The following is a 20,648-nucleotide window of genomic DNA, read 5'->3' as shown; positions in this document are numbered from 1 at the left end:
ACTGGGAAGAAATGGCTGATGCAGCTGGAATACGGAGTGGTTTTTGTCTTGTTTGTCTATGGGAGGAGGAGGACTGTGAGAGCCCTGGTGAACAACTGACTTCACTGCAGGATGGCTTTTAGGGAGACCAGGAATAGGGAGATAGCAGGCTGTATTTTCCTTCTAGCATTGATAAACCACAAGTATTGATCCTTAAAGCACCTGCTGTTTTGCCTCTGGGCTGGCACTTGGTAGGGCAAGAGCCAGGCAGCAGCCTTTTTGAGGTTGAGATTTGGCTAGCGAACTGCTGACTTGACTTTTGCTGTTAAGGGGTATCGACCCCCTTCGTCAAGACCGGGTGATACGTCTACTGATAAGGGGGAGTGCAGCCCTTATCAAAGCAGTGGGAGGCCAGCTGTTATGTCTCTCTGCTGATGAGGAGTGCAACCATTGTCAGCATTGTGAGATGGCTCTCCAACCAATGGAGTTCCATGCTCCTGATGTAACAGATGAATTGGAAGGTGGGATGAGTTGCTCCCTGGTGAATTGGCTGAGCAGCGGATTCTAGAATGTGGGCATCTCCATCTGTGTGCTCATTTTAACTTCCCAATGAGCAAAGGTAGATGCTCAGCTAGTACTTACCTACCACTCACCTGCTGGCTTCTCCTAACATTTCTCTTTAAGGGGACGGGAACGCCAGGGAATGAAAATGCCTCAGGTGGGTCTGCAAAGTTACCAGGTCTCAGCCCTGGAGTGTGTTTTAAGTGATAGGGTTTTGTCCTAGAAGTGCGAACTATAATATTGAGAAGGATAGGTCCCCTGAGCATGTTCAGAATGTCTTGTCTTCATCCATGAGTAACCACAGCCAATAATTGCACATTATAGGTAGGGAAAGGAGTTCTGATTCCATCAGAGAATGTAAAATTTCTGCAGGAACCTGGGACATGTCTCTTTAGAAATTAGGTACTGGGAGTTAACATGCTAGACTAAAAGAAACAAGACAGGGAGGTGTGTTAATTTCCCTACTTTTTCCAGCATTTTGTTTCTCCCTCCCCACCCTTTAACCTTTTCCAGATAAAATAACTGATGAAAACGAGGCTAAAACATTCCTGGCAGACTACAACAGCACAGCCGAAGTGGTATGGAATTCTTACACAGAGGCCTCTTGGACATACAACACCAACATCACGGAGCCCAACAGACAGATGATGGTAGGAAAACCAGCAGAGTGTGGTAGGGAACTCAGTTCAATTCACATTTAAAGGGGAACCTACCCGGCGCTGTGGGTTAAACCACAGAGCCTAGGACTTGCCGATCAGAAGTTCGGCGGTTCTAATCCCTGCAGCGGGGTGAGCTCCCGTTGCTCGGTCCCTGCTCCTGCCAACCTAGCAGTTCGAAAGCACGGCAAAGTGCAAGTAGATAAATAGGTGGGAAGGTAAACGGCATTTCTGTGCGCTGCTCTGGTTCGCCAGAAGTGGCTTAGTCATGCTGGCCACATGAACCGGAAGCTGTACGCCGGCTCCCTCGGCCAATAAAGCGAGATGAGCGCCGCAACCCCAGAGTCAGTCATGACTGGACCTAATGGTCAGGGGTCCCTTTACCTTTACCCAATTCATGCTTTCTGAAATAATATGTGAACCGAAACACAGCCACCTTTCGAAATGCAGCCACCTCCAAATTTTGCAGCAGAGCTCTGCAGCTGAGTAATATGCATTATATGCATATGCAAATGCATATAAATTAGTGAAATGGCTTTGAAAAACATGTCTGTGTTAGGGAAGATTGCGTACAATTTATCCTGTGTATAACAGGATAAATATGAACAAAAATGCTGATGAGTTTTCGTGAGGACCTCTTTTCTAATAAAAAATAAGACATCAGATACAGATGTGCAAACATAGAGAAATAAACAGAAACTGACAGATTTGTGAAAACCTAGATTGTGGGGTTAGTGTTGTTGTTTGCCCTGAGTGCTGCCCTGGGTTCCTTCATGAGGAAGGGTGGGAAATAAATGTTATCATCATCAATAATCCAGAAAGCGGCAGCTAGACTGGTGACTGGGGGCAGCCACTGAGACCACATAACACCGGTCCTGAAAGACCTACATTGGCTCCCAGTATGTTTCTGAGCATAATTTGAAGTGTTGGTGCTGACCTTGAAAGCCCCAAACAGCCTTGGCCCAGTATACCAGAAGGAGCATCTCCACCCCCATCGTTCTGCCCGGACGCTGAGGTCCAGCGCCGAGGGCCTTCTGGCGGTTCCCTCACTGTGAGAAGCAAAGCTACAGGGAACCAGGCAGAGGGCCTTTTTGGTAGTGGCACCCGCCCTGTGGAACGCCCTCCCATCAGATGTCAAAGAGATAAACAACTACCTGACATTTAGAAGACATTGAAGGCAGCTCTGTTCAGGGAAGTTTTTAGGGTGTGACATTTTAATTTATTTTTAATCTTTGTTGGAAGCCGCCCAGAGTGGCTGGGGAAGCCCAGCCAGATGGGCGGTGTACAAATAATAAATTGTTGTTGTTGTTGTTATTAATAGGGGCGACTAGACAGTTGTGGGAGTGCTGGAGTTAGAGAATGAGCTCGTCCTTTCCCCCTCTGTGATACAAGTGTGCTGGCTAATGCCCCTCCCTCTCTCTCCCATATGTGCCTTGCAGTTGCAAAAGAACATGGAAATGTCAAACCACACCCTGCAGTACGGCCTTCGGGCTCGGATGTTTGATCCCACTGATTTTCAGGACCCCACTATAAAACGTATCCTGAAGAAACTGAGTGACATAGAGCGGGCAGCCCTACCTGACGCACAGCTGAGGGAGGTGAGAGCGAACCATAGAGTTGTAGAATTGCAGAAGGGGCCCAAGGATCATCTGGTCCAACCCTTTGCAATGCAGGAATCTCAGCTACAGCATCCTCGATGGATGACCGCTCAACCTCTGCTTTAAAACCTTCATTCCATCCTTGTTCCTGATGTAGGTCTTCACTCACCACTTCTTCCCTGGCGGTGAGATAGGGTTGCCATCTTCTGGTTCACACCAGGTGCCAAAATGTATTGGGCCCAGGACATAGCAGATCAGTTATGGAACTTCCTGTCCATGGAGACCTGCAGAATTGCCCTGTTCTTCGCTTTCAGGGAAGCTGTTGGGGGTTTCCATCTGGTAGAGGTTTAAGGTGGAAGGAGTGGTGTTATTATCCTGACTTGGGTGCTCTTCATGTATTTTCTTAACGAGGATGTTTGCATGGGATGTTTTATGAGTGTTTTTTAATTGCAGGCTGTTTGGGGACTTGTTGAAAACAGAACTTGAAAACCTGGAATAAATAAATAATGTGTAGTTAAGTCCCCAAGGGACAGTTCTGTAATGAGGCCCTAGATCCTTGGAATTGAATGTGCTGAAAATTAAGCTGGAGACATAAATAAAGAGCATTCTGAGAGGCAGGCAAGCACAGGGCAACAGAATATGAGCACACTTGTGTTTCATTGCTTGCACAAATTCCGCATAGCAGGGCTCATCCAGCATGTTGACACAATTATTTGTCTGGCGAATGAAAGCAGGAAGCAGATGCATGATCAAGCCATAACAATAAAATATTTCTGTTCAATTCAAATGCATATAATAATACAGTTTCCGCCAATAGTCCTTGGATCTCGTTGTCAGGCAAATGATGGTGAGAAGACGAGCCCATATTTTACCTCCTAAGCAAATGAATCCTTTTTTCTTTCTTTCAGTATAATCAGCTTCTCTCAGACATGGAGACAATTTACAGCATAGCCAAAGCCTGTACTGGAAACACAAGTTGCAAGTCCCTGGATCCTGGTAAGTCATTTATACATCTCCTGGCTGATAGGAATCATCATCATCAATTTTTACTATGGCCCAGAGACCCAACAAATCATTAGAAAACAATACACAATTCATACAGCCTACCTCCAGGTTAAACAAGCATTTTGTTTAGAATATAGGGCTCATTTGATCTTGCAACCACCGATAAAAACTTTGCCACTGCTAATGTTCTAACATTTGTCCAGTCTTCCGGTAGGAACCTGACATAGTGAGCCTCTGATTTTCCCGGGAAAGGTACCAGCAAGGGTAATATCAGTTCAGCCCTGATATTGCTCATATTTTGCACAATGCAACAAAATATGTTTTATGGAATCGATGTCTTGAGCACACGAGCAAAGTCTGTCCTGGTAGGGAACTCCTCTCAACCTGCTATCCAACACTGCAGAAGGAAAGACATTTAGTCTGGCTTTGGTGAAAAGCCTTCAGTAGTTTGGCACTGTCAGGTTTTTAATGTAAGATGTTAACTTAAAGACATACCCATATTGAACTCCTACTGCCAGTGGACTACAGACTGCGTGTGATCGTGATCGCAAGTCACTGTGTGCATTATCCCATAATCTTTGCTTTAGCATCTTTTGGGCGCCTTCATAACCCAGGTAATACAGTTGGGAGGGAGACAGACCAATAGAGGTGGCTTTTTTAGCCATAGGAACCATCTCCCACCACATTTCCCAGCGGCCATGAAAACATACCGGACAAGATAACTTTGTCAGCCTGAGAAGTAGTGCTGGGCAAATTCTATCAGGACTTAGTTTTCGTGAAAAAATAAGAAGAAGGTGCTTTTGAGTATGCACTGAGTGGCTTTCCCACACCATCGTGTAATCAACAACCAACCTCCACATATCTGGGGGGAAGTATGTTGCAACTTCTGAGTAGTTTTGATAGCCCCATAATGTTTTGACGTAGAAGTCAATCCCTACTAAGAAGTCATAAGGATGCAAGAGGAACCATGCTGGATCAGACTAAGGGTCCATCTAGCCTAGCATCCTGTTCCAACGGTGGCCAACTAGGTGCCTATGAGAAACGCACAAGGAGGACATGACCACAACAGCACTCCTTACTTCCTGATTCCGGGTAACTAGTATGAAATATACTCAGAGTCGAGTGTGAATTTCATGCTCTTTATTCAGCTCATAGTAGCAATGAATGAAACTCTCCCCAAAACGTCTAGCTATATATACATTATTTACACAATGGGCCCCGCATGATTGGCTAATTCCGGGCTGCTCCTATAGGCCAATCAGGTTGTGGATTCACCTCCTCCAGAAGCCTGATTGACTGCTCCTGCAGCCAATCAGGTCACTGATTCACTTCTACCTGGAGCTGGATTGGGTGGCTCCTGTTGACCAATCAGACTGCTGCATTCTGGGTCCTATTATTCTAGGATTTAGCTCAGTACATAACATAGTATTCCAAGGCACATTGCCTCTAATACATCACTGGAGCAGACTCTTTTGAAAGGTGATGGACTCCCCTTCATTGGAGGTTTTTCAGCAGAGGTTGGATGGCCATCTATCATTGATGCTTTAGTTGAGATTCCTTCATTGCAGAGAGGCTGGACGAGATGACCCTCAGAGTCACTTTCGACGGTACAATTCTATGATAGAAATCGTGACAAGTAGCTATTGGTAGTTTTATCCTCCATGGTTTTGTCTAATCCCCTTTTAAAGCTAACCAGGTTGGTGGTCATCACCACATTTTTAAGGAAGCAAATTCCATTGTTTATTATATATTGTGTGGTCTGTCTTGAATATCTGAACCATGAGCTTCATTCAAGTCCTGTGGATTTTAGCAAAGGATGAGAAGTAGTGGGGCGAAACAGCCTTGTTCCTGCCATTAAACTATATGAGGGACATGAAGTTCATGAGAGTAGCCTGCGTGTGATGAGTTGAACAGAAATAAAAGAGAGGGGGACATGGCTTGATGAAGAGTAGAACCAGGGCCTTTTTTTAAGCTGGAACTCACCGGAATTCAGTTCCGGGCACCTCTCAGGTGGGCGCCATTGCCATCATAAGAGAACAAGTGAGGCATTCATTCATGGTGAACTCCAACACCTCTTTTTCTAGAAAAATAGCACTGAGTAGAACAGGCTATGAAACACATTATGTAGGAAGGAAAATCTCTGGCGCAGGTGGACTTTGAGAAAGGATATGAAGGGAGGTAGAGGGATGTGACTCCACAGTTAAAGAAGTGTACCGTGTTTGTTTGGAGAGAACAATAGGTGAGCCTGTACACAGTGTTGGATGTGGGCAGTGCAGGCCAAGGGGGCGCAAAACTGAGAAGATCCATAACTGAGAAAATCCATCAGGGCCGCTGAATTTTGGCCTTGCTCAGAGCGCCATATTACCAGAGTATTACCAAAGTCCACACCAGCTGCACAGTGCAGAGGGAGCAAAGGCAGGCCAAAGGAGAGAGATATACACATTGCAGCACGTATGGTGCAGAGTCTCATACCTAATTCTCGCTTGTCTTGGCTCTTTGTTTAGAACTCACGGACATCATGGCTCACTCAAGAGACTACAACGAGCTCCTCAATGCCTGGAAAGGCTGGCGGGATGTATCAGGGAAGAAAATACGAACCATGTACCAGAAATACGTTGAGCTGAGCAATACGGCTGCCATATTGAACGGTAAGCATGTTTTGCAACGCTGACTGCTCCAACAAAGGGAACAGTGGGTTGTAAGGGCAGAGGATGACTCTTACGAATGCGGAACCCAAACTGTTTGAGGTGAGCCTCCAAAGTCAATGCAGACTGGAAGCATTGTGGTCTTTTCTTTGTAAGTTGCTCTGAGTTGCCTATGGCAAAAAAGTGAGTAATAAGAATAATAGCAGAAAGTGTCCCTCAGTGGAAAGCCTACCTTGCCATCAGTAACTGAAGCTTTCCAGCAAAGTCCACTGGTCTAACCACCAAAGCAAAGGCATGCACCTTTTTGCTTCATTGTTGTTGTTGTTTAAACTACAGAGCACTCAAGAGCAAGGCAGATAGATGCAGATGTCCACAAAGTTCACTTACCGTATTTTTCGCTCTATAGGACGCACTTTTCTCCCTCCAAAAATTAAGGGGAAATGTGTGTGCATCCTATGGAGCGAATGCAGGCTCCTTGGCTTCAGTGATAGCAACGCTAAGCCTCCAAAGCGCAGAGGGAGCGCTCCCTCCGTGCTCCGGAGGCTTTGTGTTGCTTTCGCTGAAGCCTGGAGAGCGAGAGGCGTCAGTGCGCACTGACCCCTCTCGCTCTCCAGGCTTCAGGGATAGCCGCCTGAAGCCTGTGGAGCGCAGCGGGAACTCACGCTGCGCTCCACAGGCTTCAGGTTCCTTTTGCTGAAGCCTGGAGAGCAAGACTCTCCCAGCTTCAGCAGAGAGGGAGAGCTGCGCAGCGCCCCTTCAGCGAAGCAGGAGGAGAAATGGAAGGGGCTCCGTTTCTCCTGCCGCTTCGCTGAAGGGGCACTGAGCAGAGAGGGGGATAATGTTTTTTTCTTGTTCTCCCCCTCTAAAACAAGGTGCATCCTATGGTCGGGTGCGTCCTATAGAGCGAAAAATACGGTACTCTGTTCCCATGGCAGAATGTCAGACTTGGGAAGGGGGAGCTGGAGCCTTTTAATACTTTAAATGAGGAACTTAGAAAGGATATTCCCGGCTATGGGCTTGCAACATTGCGGTTTGGGGCACCTGGCCAAACCTACCATCAAGCAGCATGAAACAGCTGCCTTAGACAAGCAGATTTTTTTGTTTCATGGTGGAAGAGTAGCAAGCTATTCATGACTTCATTTATTATGGTTGTATTTTCACTGCCAGGCAGGGGAGAAGGGCTGTTAAGATGTTCTGCCTCAGATGCCCAAATGACTAGGTCCGCCTTGGCTTTTGGGAAGGGTGTCACCTGGTTCTCCACCGCAGGCAGTAACACCAGCCCTGGGGACACAACTGGAGAAGATGAAGAAGGGCTTCTATGTTCTCATGTTCATGTGCAGGTCATTCTGACAACGGTGCTTTCTGGAGATCCCTGTATGAAACACCGGATTTGGAAGATGTTCTGGAGAAAATCTGGGAAGAGCTTCAACCATTGTACCTCAATCTACATGCTTACGTGCGCAGGGCTCTCTACAAGAAGTATGGTGAAGGTCACATCAACCTCAGGGGCCCTATCCCAGCTCATTTGCTAGGTAAGCCTTTCCACACCAAACTCCTGAGCCAGAAGACAATATTGGGCAACTCCCCATTGTCTCTGTGGTTCTGAAGGCCTACTCCATGGTTGCTTTTTCTTGTATTAGGCCCAGTGGCGTAGCGTGGGTTGTCAGCACCCGGGGCAAGGCAAGTAATTTGCGCCCCCTAACCCGTGGATTTGCGCCCCCTAACCCTAACTCCCAGATGTTGCGCCCGGTGCGGCCGGCCCCCACTGCACCCTCCACGCTACGCCACTGATTAGGCCATGCCTAGGGTCTAGGTTTTTAGGATTAAGGGTTTTGTAGGAGGTTTGCAGCATATTTTGCCAAATGCACATTTGTTTGAGCATAGCATATAGTGTCTCTTAGATATGTTCCTTACACATGGAGAAAAGTTATCAAGAGAGGGAAAATATAATCAATGATGCTATTAATTGACCTAACCTAATAGTCAGCTTCTTTGACTATTGTAAGGTTGCCTTAAAATGCTTACAGTGTTAAAATGCTTGTTGTTGTTGTTGTTGTTTAATATTTATACCCCACACATCTGGATGGGGAAAAGGCTGAGTTGCAAATAAATTCAGGGGAATTAGGAGGAAAGAGGAAGAAATAGTGACATTTTCCAAAAGTCAGACACTGTAGGCCAGGTGTTGGGATGAGCAATCTGGAACTAGGTGTATAGGACATAAAGTGGCAATGAAGGATTACTGAAATTGTTAAGAGCTGCTATCTATAGCATCACAGAAGTTCAGGAAGAACTGAGAAACTGTCCAGTATCAAAATTGCAAAGGCTATCAAAAAATTGGGTTCAGGATGGGACATGACTAAAAGCTGTGGCCTTAGAGAAGACGTGGAGACAGGATATGGAAAAAATACTTTGAGTGACCAAAATTGGGGTCTTTAACAGACATGCTAAGACATAAAAAGGGAGAAGTTGACTAGTTTTGGACCCTCAGCAAGACTGCATGAAAGAAGGCTTTATATGAAATCAAAAATAAGAATTGTCCAATCGTAATGCCTAAAATTCAGATGTCATAAAGACTGATGTCGTTTTTGAAACTATAAGAGGAATGCCTTAACCTCATGAGGTTGAGGTCCCACTTTCAGAGGTGACAAATGTCTATTCTGCTTTAATATTGTGAACGTTTAAGCTCTGGCAGTGTGTGGGAAGGTTCATTTTTCTTGCTAAAGAATAAACTAAATAATATAATAAACTAAATTATTTCTTGCTAAATAATAAATGCCTTTATATACATTTGTCTGTGTTCCGTATTTACCCTGGTCCAGTTGATGTGCCTGCTATTCCACTCACCTCCAGGTTGCAGGAGTTGCTGGGTGTGCTTTTTTAAGCGCTGTAGCCTCTTTGCAGTTCTTGAATAATCAGTAAACAAAACAGACAGATTCTTTCAGTGGAAGCAGACAGAACTAACACTTCAATGCTATTCACTGGCCTCTAATTCTCTGTAGATGTCACCACCGAGACAGCCAATGATGCATTTAGTAGCTCTTTAGGAAGCAGAAGAAGGCGCCTTGAAGGCTGCTGCATAATGACTCTTGAAGAAGATATGCAGAAATGGAGTTAGAGCTGTTCTACACAGCTAGACAAAATATGACCTGTTTTCACTACTTTTCCTTTACTTCTGTAGGCTCTGATTAAGTCATAATAGTATGATCTCCAATCCGCATTGTGGATGGAGGGGAAAGTCTTGTTTAGTGTGGACAGAATGATGACCCACTGTTCCCATTTGCCCTCTCCCCCCCCCAAAAAAAACACCCCTGGTGGTTTGTGTGCTCGAGCACAGGAATGGGGAACAAGCAGCCTCTAAGGGTTTTGGTATTTTTATTTTATTTTTAAAAACGAACGAAACAATTGCTGGGGGGAAAGAATGAGTTGTCTTGCTCCTGCTAACACTTTCATGAATATTCAAGAGATGTCTGTAACATTTCCAGAAGCGCTTTCTATATGGCAATGGCAATAATTACTGGATGCACTTTCTGGGATGTCACCTTATCACATTTCTCCCAGGTGCAAAACATCGCACTCTGAGCAGTTCACAGAATGTGATATTCCTCTAACTGAAGCCCAACTTTGAGAGAAGACATGGGAAGCAAAAAATGCACTTCTCGATCAAGTGGAAAGACCATTATTATACACATTGTACCTCTAATATAGTGGGAGCCAGTGTGGTGTAGTGGTTAAGAGCGATAGACTTGTGATCTGGTGAACCGGGTTCTGGTCTCCGCTCCTCCACATGCAGCTGCTGGGTGTCCTTGGGATAGTTACACTTCTCTGAAGTCTTTCAGCCCCACTCAGCTCACAGAGTGTTTGTTGTGGGGGAGGAAGGGAAAGGAGAATGTTGGCCGCTTTGAGACTCCTTCGGGTAGTGATAAAGCGGGATATCAAATCCAAACTCTTCTTCTTTAGAAAAGGGAAGGAAGATATTGGAGAACAAAGTTATTGATTGTCTAGTGGGGGCTCCATCCATATGAATTCACCTTGAAGCACCCAGCCCTTCTTCCCTCAGAAAGTGGATGTTGGATCTAGTTGTTGTGTTACCCTTGGGTGGGGGGTTCCTTGGCCCCCTACCTACGCATTAACTCTATTATCTGTTTCCTAGGAAACATGTGGGCACAGTCATGGTCAAACATCTTTGAACTCGTCATGCCCTACCCCAACGCGATCAAAGTGGATGCAACACCCGCCATGAAAAGCCAGGTTGGCTCAGCCAGGTTTTATTCAATTATTATTTGAAACGGTTTCTCTTGGGGACTAGCCTGAACCTTCATCCTGTTTAGAAGCTCCCCAGGGCAAAAATCTGAGGGAATTATTTAGCAACCTTTTAAGGTGGGGCTGAAGGTCGTTGAGTTCTTGAAGTTGCATCCACTTCCCCTCAACTGTACTGAAACTTTTAGCTCTCAAAGAGGGTGCTTCGGAGAGCATGTAGAATTCCTTTTCTTGGTATCTACCTAGCCTAGTATCCACAGTTCCAGGCCAGGAAACGAGATTCCAGATGGGCCAGAAAAGAACCACTAGTTTTCTGCCCTTACTTCCTGCTTCTCTCTGTACAATCGTACCTTGGTTTTCGAACAGCTTAGTTCTCAAACGTTTTGGCTCCCGAACACCGCAAACCCAGAAGTGACTGTTCCAGTTTGCGAATGCTCTTTCGGAAGCTGAACGTCCAATAGGGCTTCTGCGGCTTCCGATTGGCTGCAGGAGCTTCCTGCAGCCAATCAGACGTTGCGCTTTGGTTTCTGAATGTTTTGGAAGTCGAACAGACTTATGGAATGGACTCCGTTCGACTTCCAAGATATTTTGTTGTGTATCTGACATACAGCATTGTGAATTCTTGGTGCATGTAACAGCTCAGCCAGACCTGTAGGAACCCCAAATCTGCTCACCTGCAGCTATCGAGAGGAAGGTCTTTTAGATTTTGCAAAATCTTTATGGAAATGAGATTTGCAGAGGTAGGGCAGGCCACAAGGATGACTTCCACTTTCTTTGTTGTTCTCTGTACTGTATTTGACACATGGGTGTTTTTAGATTATGGGAATGTTTAGGAAAAGGGCAGAGAACCTTTTCCAGCTCAATAGCTGCATCCCCTTCTGTGCAACCTTCAGGGGACCAAATCATAGCTGTCAACGTTTCCCTTTTTTAAGGGAAATTCCCTTATTCTGAATAGGATTCCTTGCAAGAAAAGGGAAAAGTTGACAGCTATGGAGCAAATGTCATTGGTGGGCAGGCCCAGAGGCAAAAGTGGGTGGAGCAATTTGTACAATAGGCTTGTTTCCACACACACACACACACACACACACACACACACACACCTTCTCTGACCTTCATTCAGGCAAGCAAGAGGCATTATCAGAGTTCAATGACACATTCCAGCCAGTGGGGAGAAACACCCAAGAATGCTACAAAGCAGGGGCATGTTAGGAATGTGGCTAAGGAAAGGGCGTGGCCTAGCAAGAATATTGGGGGCCAGATGGAGAAGTGTGGAGGGCTGTATTCCGCCCTTGATTTAGGGTTCGGCTCTACACCCCACCAGTCTGATACCTCATCTGTCAACATATCACATTCCCGATTTCCCATGCCAAATATTTTGCAGATATTTTTCCTGTTTTCAGCTAGCATGTAACATTATGCTGCAGCAGAAGCAGAAAGAATCGAGTCAGAAGAGGCAAGCCTTCCACAATTACCTTGCAGGTTCCATGCGACTGTTAATTTCAGGGTCATGCGTTTGAGCCCCACATTCAGCAAAAGATCCCTGCATTGCAAGGGATTGGATTGGATGACCCTCGTGGTCCCTTCCAACTCTCCAATTCTATGTGCTCTTCGTCCATCTCTCTGCTCTCCAAACTCTCCGATTCTATGTGCTCTTCTTCCATCTCTCTGCTGGTTTTTCAGCTTGCCTCTTCTACACTCGCTCTCCTTTCTGCAGGGCTGGACACCAAAGAAGATGTTTGAACAATCTGACAGCTTTTTCCAATCCCTGGGTCTCATCCCTATGCCACCTGAGTTTTGGGAAAAGTCCATGCTGGAGAAGCCAACAGATGGGAGGGACGTGGTGTGCCATGCCTCAGCCTGGGACTTCTTCAACCGCAAGGACTTCAGGTGCTACCATGATGACTGGGTGGAGAAGGGCTGTAGGCAGTAGAGTCTTCTTTGTCCCTCCACTGCCAAGGGCCTGTGGTCATGCGGTTCACCACCATCTTGACCCTTGGGTAGATCCATAAAGGGGAGGCTTTCCTCTTACCCTCCTGTGCTTTGGCTGCCAGTGTGGTGTAGTGGTTAAGAGCAGTGGACTCGTAATCTGGTGAACCGGGTTCGTGTCCCCGCTCCTCCACATGCAGCTGCTGGGTGACCTTGGGCCAGTCACACTTCTCTGATGTCTCTCAGCCCCACTCAGCTCACGGAGTGTTTGTTGTGGGGGAGGAAGGGAAAGGAGAATGTTAGCTGCTTTGAGACTCCTTCGGGTAGTGATAAAGCAGGATATCAAATCCAAACTCTTCTTCTTCTTCTTCTTCTGGCAGAGGGAGAGAGTTTACCCCCACTGCCACGTAACAATCTCCTCCCCCCCCCCCGAAGATATTCTGCCTTTTCTTTTCCTGAAGTTGGTTGTTCGCTTCTCCCGGTCACCACATAGGTGGACCATGGGACTTGCTATGCACCACTCTGCATAGGCCTCCCCCCAAAATCAGGGTGTATATGTCCCCACCCCCCTGCATTTCCACCTGCACCAATGCCACATCTTTGCTGGGATTAGATACGACTCTGTTTCCCACTCTTGTCTGCTGGGCTGTTTGCTGTAGTGCTCCAGAAAGATCCAGGGTTCAGGTGGGTTATTCAGCTTTGGGTCAGGTGAGAGAGAGAGAGAGAGAGAGAGAGAGAGAGAGAGAGAGAGAGAGAGGCAGGCAGACGTCTTCATTGCAATTTGTGGCTCTGTTCACTTGCATAAATCATCTGGCTGCATAAATCATCTGGAGCCATTGCTCTATTTAAAAAATCTCTCAGCAATCTGCCTGCTCTCATGCCTGACTCTCGGTTGGCTGGTGAGTGAACTAAATTGGCTGTTCCTCTTTTCCAGCTCTAAATTCCCCTTCCATTTCACTTTCCCTTCTATTATTTTACATGGACGTGACACCTTTCCCCCATCTTTCTCTTGCTTCAGGATTAAGCAATGCACCTCTGTGAATATGGATGACTTAATAACAGTTCATCACGAGATGGGCCATGTCCAGTACTTCCTGCAGTACAAGGACCAACCCATCTCGCTACGTGATGGGGCCAACCCAGGATTTCATGAAGCCATCGGAGATGTTATGGCCTTGTCAGTGTCTACCCCAAAGCACCTGTACAGCATCAAGCTGTTAAATCAGGTGGAAGACAACCCAGGTAAGCAGGAACAGACCACATGGGGACACTTAGTTGCAAAGTGCTCTCAGCAGCAATTCTTTAGAATTTTTGAGCAGTGTAAAACACCAGTGTTCATGATATCTTATAATTTGCCAAAGCGGTGGTTGAAATGGGCATATGCTTCCCAGAACCAAGTCTCAACACACTTTGCCCCGGATCCCACAGACTCAGCAGATCTTAACCATTGTTGTGTTGCCTTTCAACCCAGATTGGCTTTTCAAATTGGCTCGGAATAAACTGAATTATAGAGGGACACGGGTGGCGCTGTGGGTTAAACCACAGAGCCTAGGGCTTGCCAATCAGAAGGTCGGTGGTTCGAATCTCCGCGCCGGGGTGAGCTCCCGTTACTCGGTCCCTGCTCCTGCCAACCTAGCAGTTCGAAAGCACATCAAAGTGCAAGTAGCTAAATAGGTATCGCTCCGGCGGGAAGGTAAACGGTGTTTCTGTGCGCTGCTCTGGTTCGCCAGAAGTGGCTTAGTCATGCTGGCCACATGACCCGGAAGCTGTATGCCGGCTCCCTTGACCAGTAAAGCGAGATGAGTGCCACAACCCCAGAGTCTGCCACGACTGGACCTAATGGTCAGGGGTCCCTTTACCTTTATTCTATGCCAAAGGACAGTGTGTTGCAGTCAGATACTATGAATTAACTGTGCACCGTTCCTTAGGTGCAGTCTGGTCTCCAGACTCCCATCTCTTTCTCCCTTTATCAACTAGGAGAAATCCTGTGCAGGCTTATGCTAGGAACCCTGTGAGGGAACTGTATGTAAAGCCTTGTAATTAAGGGCTGGCAGAGATGAGCGCTGCAACCCCAGAGTCTGCCACGACTGGACCTAATGGTCAGAGGTCCCTTTACCTTTACCTTAAACTGAATTAGACATCATAAATGTTGACTGACTAGCCCTTGTTTAAGCATGTGGTGTAGGTATAAGATTGGTTGTGGGAGCTTGTGGGATTTAGTAATTTGGTAAATAAGGTGTTGGGAGGTAAAGGGTGTGGATACATGGAACGTAGTAAGACCACCAGGAGAGATGGGGCAGAAGGTTAAGAACTGAGGTCTAAGACTCTTCTTGTTACTGTCTTTCTCCTGGCCAGAGAGTAACATCAACTACCTGATGAGCATTGCACTAGATAAGATAGCCTTCCTACCCTTTGGCTACTTGATGGACCAGTGGAGATGGAAAGTGTTTGATGGGCGCATTCCATATGAGGAGTACAATCAACAATGGTGGAACCTTAGGTGGGTATTGGGTAGCTGCCTGGAGAAGGAAACTATCTGACAATTTGGTTGTGCTTCATCATGGCTGAGTTCTGCCCATATGTTTATGCTGGGAGCAAGCTTGACTCAGAACTGAGTGGAGGGTGAAGAGCAAACATGGCCTGGTTTCTGAAAATGTGGGTAGAACATTGCTGACTTTCCCCAGGTGGTGTCCAAGGTCAAATTGGAGCCTACCTTACTTGGGGTTGCCCAGGGTGCTACTTTGGAAGGTATTCCCCTTCCAGACATGCCCATGATGTGTATATTTTGGCCACAGAAAATCTAGGGTAGGAATGGAGAATCTGTGGCCCTCCAGATGTTGGATTCCATTTCCCTTCTGCTCCAGCCAATGTTGGAGGAGATGGAAGTTGTAATCCAGTCACCCCAGAGGTGCCACATGCCTGCTCTATGGGATGAAGAAAGTATTGAAAGTAGGCCTGTTTCTGGGGCAAATAAAAGCATGCCAGTAATTGTGGAAATAGGTTGTTGACGAGTCCCAGGGGGATCTGAAGAAAAGCAAGCCCCACTACACAACGGCCCTGTCCTGCTCCAAAGCAAGACATCTGCTCCTCTGGAGCAAGGGTAGAGGAACCTTTTTTACCTTGTGGGTCACAGGCCAGGGGTGAGCAGGGCCAGAGGCAAACGTGGGTGGAGCAATGAATTTGACTTTTACCTTTGTACAGTAGACTACTTTATGGGCATGCAAAAACCAGAGGTTCCTACAGAGAGACACAAACAAGCAAGCAATTAAGCACGATTCAAGGGAATATTCCAGCAACGCAAAAGCACTCAAGAGAGGGAAAGAGCCTAAGAAGCTTTAGAGAAGGGCCTGGAGGGGCTGTGTTTGGTCCCTAGACTTCAGGTTCTCCTATCCTTGTTCTAGGTTGGATACCCTGTGAGATCAGCACTCAGTGTTGGTTTTTGGCTGGTGATTTCTCTCTCCGGAGAGCCAGTGTGGTGTGGCGGTTAAGAGCAGTAGTCTTGTAATCTGGGGAACCGGGTTCATGTCTCTGCTCCTCCACATGCAGCTGCTGGGTGACCTTGGGCTAGTCACACTTCTCTGAAGTCTCTCAGCCCCACTCACCTCACAGAGTGTTTGTTGTGGGGGAGGAAGGGAAAGGAGAAGGGTAGCTGCTTTGAGACTCCTTCGGGTAGTGATAAAGCAGGATATCAAATCCAAACTCTTCTTCTCTCCCTCTCCTCCTTTTATCCCTACTGCATAGGTTGAAGTACCAAGGTTTATGTCCTCCTGTGCCCAGATCAGAAGAAGATTTCGACCCAGGAGCAAAATTCCACATTCCTGCAAATGTCCCATATGTCCGGTAAGGAGGTGATTCCCTGCCTGGCCTGAGTTATTAGGAAAGGTTAGGCCTGAGTGTCCCATCTTAAGGGCTGTTTCATTTGAATACGGTCCAAGAGATGATGAAGAGTACAGATAAAATAAAAATGGATAAATATAAAGCATTAAGTAGGAAATTCCTATTGAAATGGTACAGAACCCCAGTGCAACTGGCATACATAGTTAAAGGATTGAGTCTTAAGTGCTGGCACTGCAGTCAAGAGTTAGGGGTATATGCACATATGTGGTGGGAGTGTATTTGTGTGAAGGAACATTGGCAAAAGATTATAACGGTTATTTCCGATGTATTTCAGGGAAAGATAGAAGTCAATAGAGAAATGCTTATCTCAGGAATAGTGGGGAATAGTAAAATAGAAAGAAAAGAGCAAGATTGGTATAAAATTATGATCTTAGCTGGTATGCTTGTTATTGCATCAGGATTGAAAGAAAAGGATAAATGGAAAAATGGAATGACTATGTTTTTGAATATATACAGTCTGATATATTTGAACAGGTAATGACGGAAGATACATGGGAAAACAAATGTCAAAAGATTTTGAATAAATGGACAAGTTATAGGAATTGGATAGCATGGGGGGAAGCCAACCCAAGCATCCAAATTAGAATGCATAATATGTGCACATGGTTAAAGATTTGAAGAGAGAACAATTTGAGGGGGGAGGGGTTAAAGAAGAGGGAGGGAGGGGAAAAAATTAGGATAAATGAGTAGGGACAAAAGAATATACTGTTATGCATAAGTAATAGGAGGAGGATTTTGATGTATGTTATCGTTAGATTTTCAACCAAAGGATTTTTTTGTAAGTTATTTGACGTCCCTGGAAGTAAGTATGGTTATAAAGAAGAAGAAGAAGAAGAAGAAGAAGAAGAAGAAGAAGAAGAAGAAGAAGAAGAAGAAGAAGAAGAAGAAGAAGAAAGAGTGTCCCGTCTTCATCTCTGGCCCTTGAGGAGGGGGTGCCGGGAGCACAGTGTGACTTTGGACCTCCCATTCATCTGTTCCATCTCTCTTCCAGATACTTTGTCAGTTTCATTATCCAGTTCCAGTTCCACCAGGCCCTGTGCAATGCTGCTGGCCACACAGGACCCCTGCACAAATGTGACATCTACCAGTCTAAGAAAGCTGGGACAATCCTAGCGTGAGTAGTAAGCCGGGTGGGGCTACACTGTAAGACTCTACCGTAGAGCTTTCCAAACTGTGTCACGACACGTTAAGAGTGTCAGCTGCTACAGTGTGGAGGTGTGTCACACAAATGCTACCTGCGCGGCTCCCGGGGCTGGGAAGGGGTTAGTTTAACACCTGTGGTTTGCTAGTAAAAAGTGAATTACTGTGTCCCGAAATGATGTGTGTCTGAAATGTGTGCTGCCGACATGAAAAGTCTGGAAAGCTCTGCTCTGACCCTTTGGTTAGAAGCTTCAGGTATCAGTCCCCTGGGGCCTTCTCGGTCCTTTGGGTGTTCCCGTTTTGACTCACAACGCCCCTTTAAAAAAAGAAAGAAAGAAAACCGATGTGGAAATATGGAGAACTGAAAAGTGAGAAACGGAGCGAAACTGAAATTGACATATCCACAGCCCATCCTGACTTGGGTGTAGTAGGACCTGTTACAATTCTAGGTCTTGCAATCCTGCATAAGACCCGCAACCTGGCAGCACTGCAAAATTGAATTCTGCTGGGGGGCTGTCAGGATACTGTCAGCGGCTCCCAGCTGGTTGCCCAGGAAGGTATAAAGACAAGGAAAAGCTTCTTACAGTCCTTTTTTTATTTCAAACTGTACAGAGAGAGGCTATAGAACCCAGCCTCTTGGATAATGGCGTTGTCCTGAGTGAACCCCCCACCCCCATCTCTCCCACTTTTTCATTGTCGTCGTCATCACCTCCTAAGTGCCCTCTGTCTTTGAGCTCTTTGCTCTCCTACTTTTAAGGCTCGCCAGGTTCTGGGAGATGGTGGGTCTGAAATGCTTTCTAATGACAATGTGTCAGCCGGGTTTTGTTCTGGCTTTCCTATTATTTCCCAGCTTTCCCCCTCATCTGCTTCTGAGCTGCAACCACCCTCAAACCCCTGTTGTAAATCTATACTGTCTTCCTCTTTCTCCTCCCTGGAAGGGTCAGGATGAGGAGGTGGTCTCCCTCATTCCTCCTCCTTTGCTCCAGTCCCTGACATCTGCTAAAGGAGCTGAAATATACTGGGAGTCGAGTGTGGATTTCATGCTCTTTATTCAGCTCATAGTAGTGAGGAATGAAAGTTCCCCCCAAATATCTGCTTTATATACATTCTTTACACAATGGGCCGCACGTGATTGGCTAATTCCAGGATTCACCTGTAGGCCAATCAGGTTGCAGCTCAGTACATAACAGGAGCCCGGGGCTGTCCTATCAGATGCTGGGAACAAAACAATACGAGGTAACATTACACCCTGCTTGTTAGACTCTCAGAGGGATCGATCTCACTGCAGTGGAAGACAGGGAGGCAGTCCTTAGGTTGTTGCAGCATGTCATCCACCCACTTCATGTCCTGTGTGAATGTGCACACCCGCCCCACACACCTTTGTGTCGCTGTTTTGCTTTCCGCAGGAACGCCATGAAGCTGGGCTACAGCAAACCCTGGCCCGACGCAATGGAACTTATCACCGGGCAACGCAACATGTCAGCTGCGGCCTTGCTGACCTACTTCCAACCGCTGACAGAGTGGCTCGCTAACGAGAACAAGCGAAACGGAGAGACTTTGGGCTGGCCAGAATATACCTGGATGCCCTCTGCGGGTACTGAAAGGCTCTGAAAGGAGTCTTCTTCTCAAAAATCCCTATAACATGGAAATGGTGGTGGGAGGGGAGGGGAGGGGAGCAGGAGGCTCCCTCTCTTAATTTTATTACTTCAAGGAACTGGCCCGTGGTGGCCGTTCCTATACTCAAAGAATCACTAGACTGGACCACAGGTTTTGAAATAATTTAACCGCATTGCAACTTTACCCCCTTCTGGCTGAGGGCAAAGAGCTGTTGAGTCCTTTGCCATCCAAGCCATACTCCATTTGAGCTGCCCCCTTCCTTTTTTCTGTTTTTCTCGGTTCTCACCCAGGCCAGATGCAAGGGGATAACAGAGTCAATTTCCTCGGGATGTCATTGAGCAGCAGTGACGCCGCAGCAGGCCAGTGGACCTTGCTCATCATCGGGCTCTTCCTCTTCGTTACGACAATAGTTTTGGTGGCCAAATGCGTCATGAGCAGGCGAGGGGGCAAAGACGGCTTCGAAATGGAGCTGAAATGAGTTTGGGTGCTTCCAAACTGCTGTGCCTCCGTGTGTGAGTGTGCACGAGAAGACCGTGGGCGGCTGGAGTGCGCTGGTCCTAATGAGAGTGTGAATGCGAGTGTGTGTATTCATAATGTGTTCAATGGACATGAACAGAAATGCAGATGAGCTGTGTGTTTGTGAAAGGTGCAGAGGCTGTGTTTGTTTTACCCATAGGTCTGGAGAGAGTGTGAATGCATGTTTGTGTGCATATATACACAATGCATGCCTGCATACAAGGGTTCCATGACTAATGTGTGTATGCACATGTATGTAGATGGGTTGTGAGTACATGTACATGCATGTATCTGGTGTGTGTGTGTGGCCTAAGGCCTACTTCAGGTGTGGACAATTTACTCTGCACATGTACTGACAGATCTGGCTTGTGTGAGCTGCTGGGAGGGGCAGCCTCCCTGAAGCAGGCAGTTGTGTCAACAGAGGCATGGAGAGGACTCTTCCTTCTTCTAATTATTTCATCAAACCTTTTGATTATGCAAGAGCCAAAGCATTAAACAAAATCCCCACACAATTTTTTATTGTAAATATTTGGATTCTTTAAAGAAGAAAAAGGAAGAAGAGGAATGAAGAATCGGGCAAGGTGATCCAATTTGCTCATGGGACTGACTGGACTTCATAAATCAACATGGACTCAATGGGTTTCCTCAAGATTGGAATATATGCATTTGGGGAGCAGTTGAATTATATATGGACTGTGGCCATTCTAGCAGGTTAAATGTTATGCAGCATTAAGCTGTGTTGGGCTTCTCCGAAAGCTGGAAGGACATTGTGTACGTTTTGCATCAGGCAGTTAAAAAAAAATCTGTTTGGTTCCTGGGTGACAATTAAAATGAATCACAGTCTCCACAAA

General features: G+C 46.4%; 1 protein-coding gene across 1 annotated transcript in view; it reads left to right on the top strand.

Moving 5' to 3' along the window:
- The window catches only part of ACE (angiotensin I converting enzyme), a 61,941-nt gene extending 41,293 nt beyond the window's left edge, over positions 1 to 20,648 (top strand). Inside the window, exons 13-25 of the mRNA XM_081883814.1 lie at positions 1,054 to 1,190; positions 2,636 to 2,794; positions 3,703 to 3,790; positions 6,304 to 6,447; positions 7,785 to 7,976; positions 10,595 to 10,692; positions 12,416 to 12,588; positions 13,646 to 13,869; positions 14,983 to 15,127; positions 16,369 to 16,467; positions 17,516 to 17,638; positions 19,071 to 19,258; positions 19,572 to 20,648. Of these exons, the coding sequence (XP_081739940.1) occupies positions 1,054 to 1,190; positions 2,636 to 2,794; positions 3,703 to 3,790; positions 6,304 to 6,447; positions 7,785 to 7,976; positions 10,595 to 10,692; positions 12,416 to 12,588; positions 13,646 to 13,869; positions 14,983 to 15,127; positions 16,369 to 16,467; positions 17,516 to 17,638; positions 19,071 to 19,258; positions 19,572 to 19,759 (1,958 nt within the window). The 3' untranslated portion in view covers positions 19,760 to 20,648. The remainder of the gene's footprint in view (positions 1 to 1,053; positions 1,191 to 2,635; positions 2,795 to 3,702; positions 3,791 to 6,303; positions 6,448 to 7,784; positions 7,977 to 10,594; positions 10,693 to 12,415; positions 12,589 to 13,645; positions 13,870 to 14,982; positions 15,128 to 16,368; positions 16,468 to 17,515; positions 17,639 to 19,070; positions 19,259 to 19,571) is intronic.

This window comes from Podarcis melisellensis (assembly GCF_964234715.1).
Source record: "Podarcis melisellensis genome assembly, chromosome: 13".
Taxonomy (NCBI): Eukaryota; Metazoa; Chordata; class Lepidosauria; order Squamata; family Lacertidae; genus Podarcis; species Podarcis melisellensis.
The sequence above is the reverse complement of the archived record's forward strand: the minus strand, read 5'-3'. Positions and strand labels throughout refer to the sequence as shown.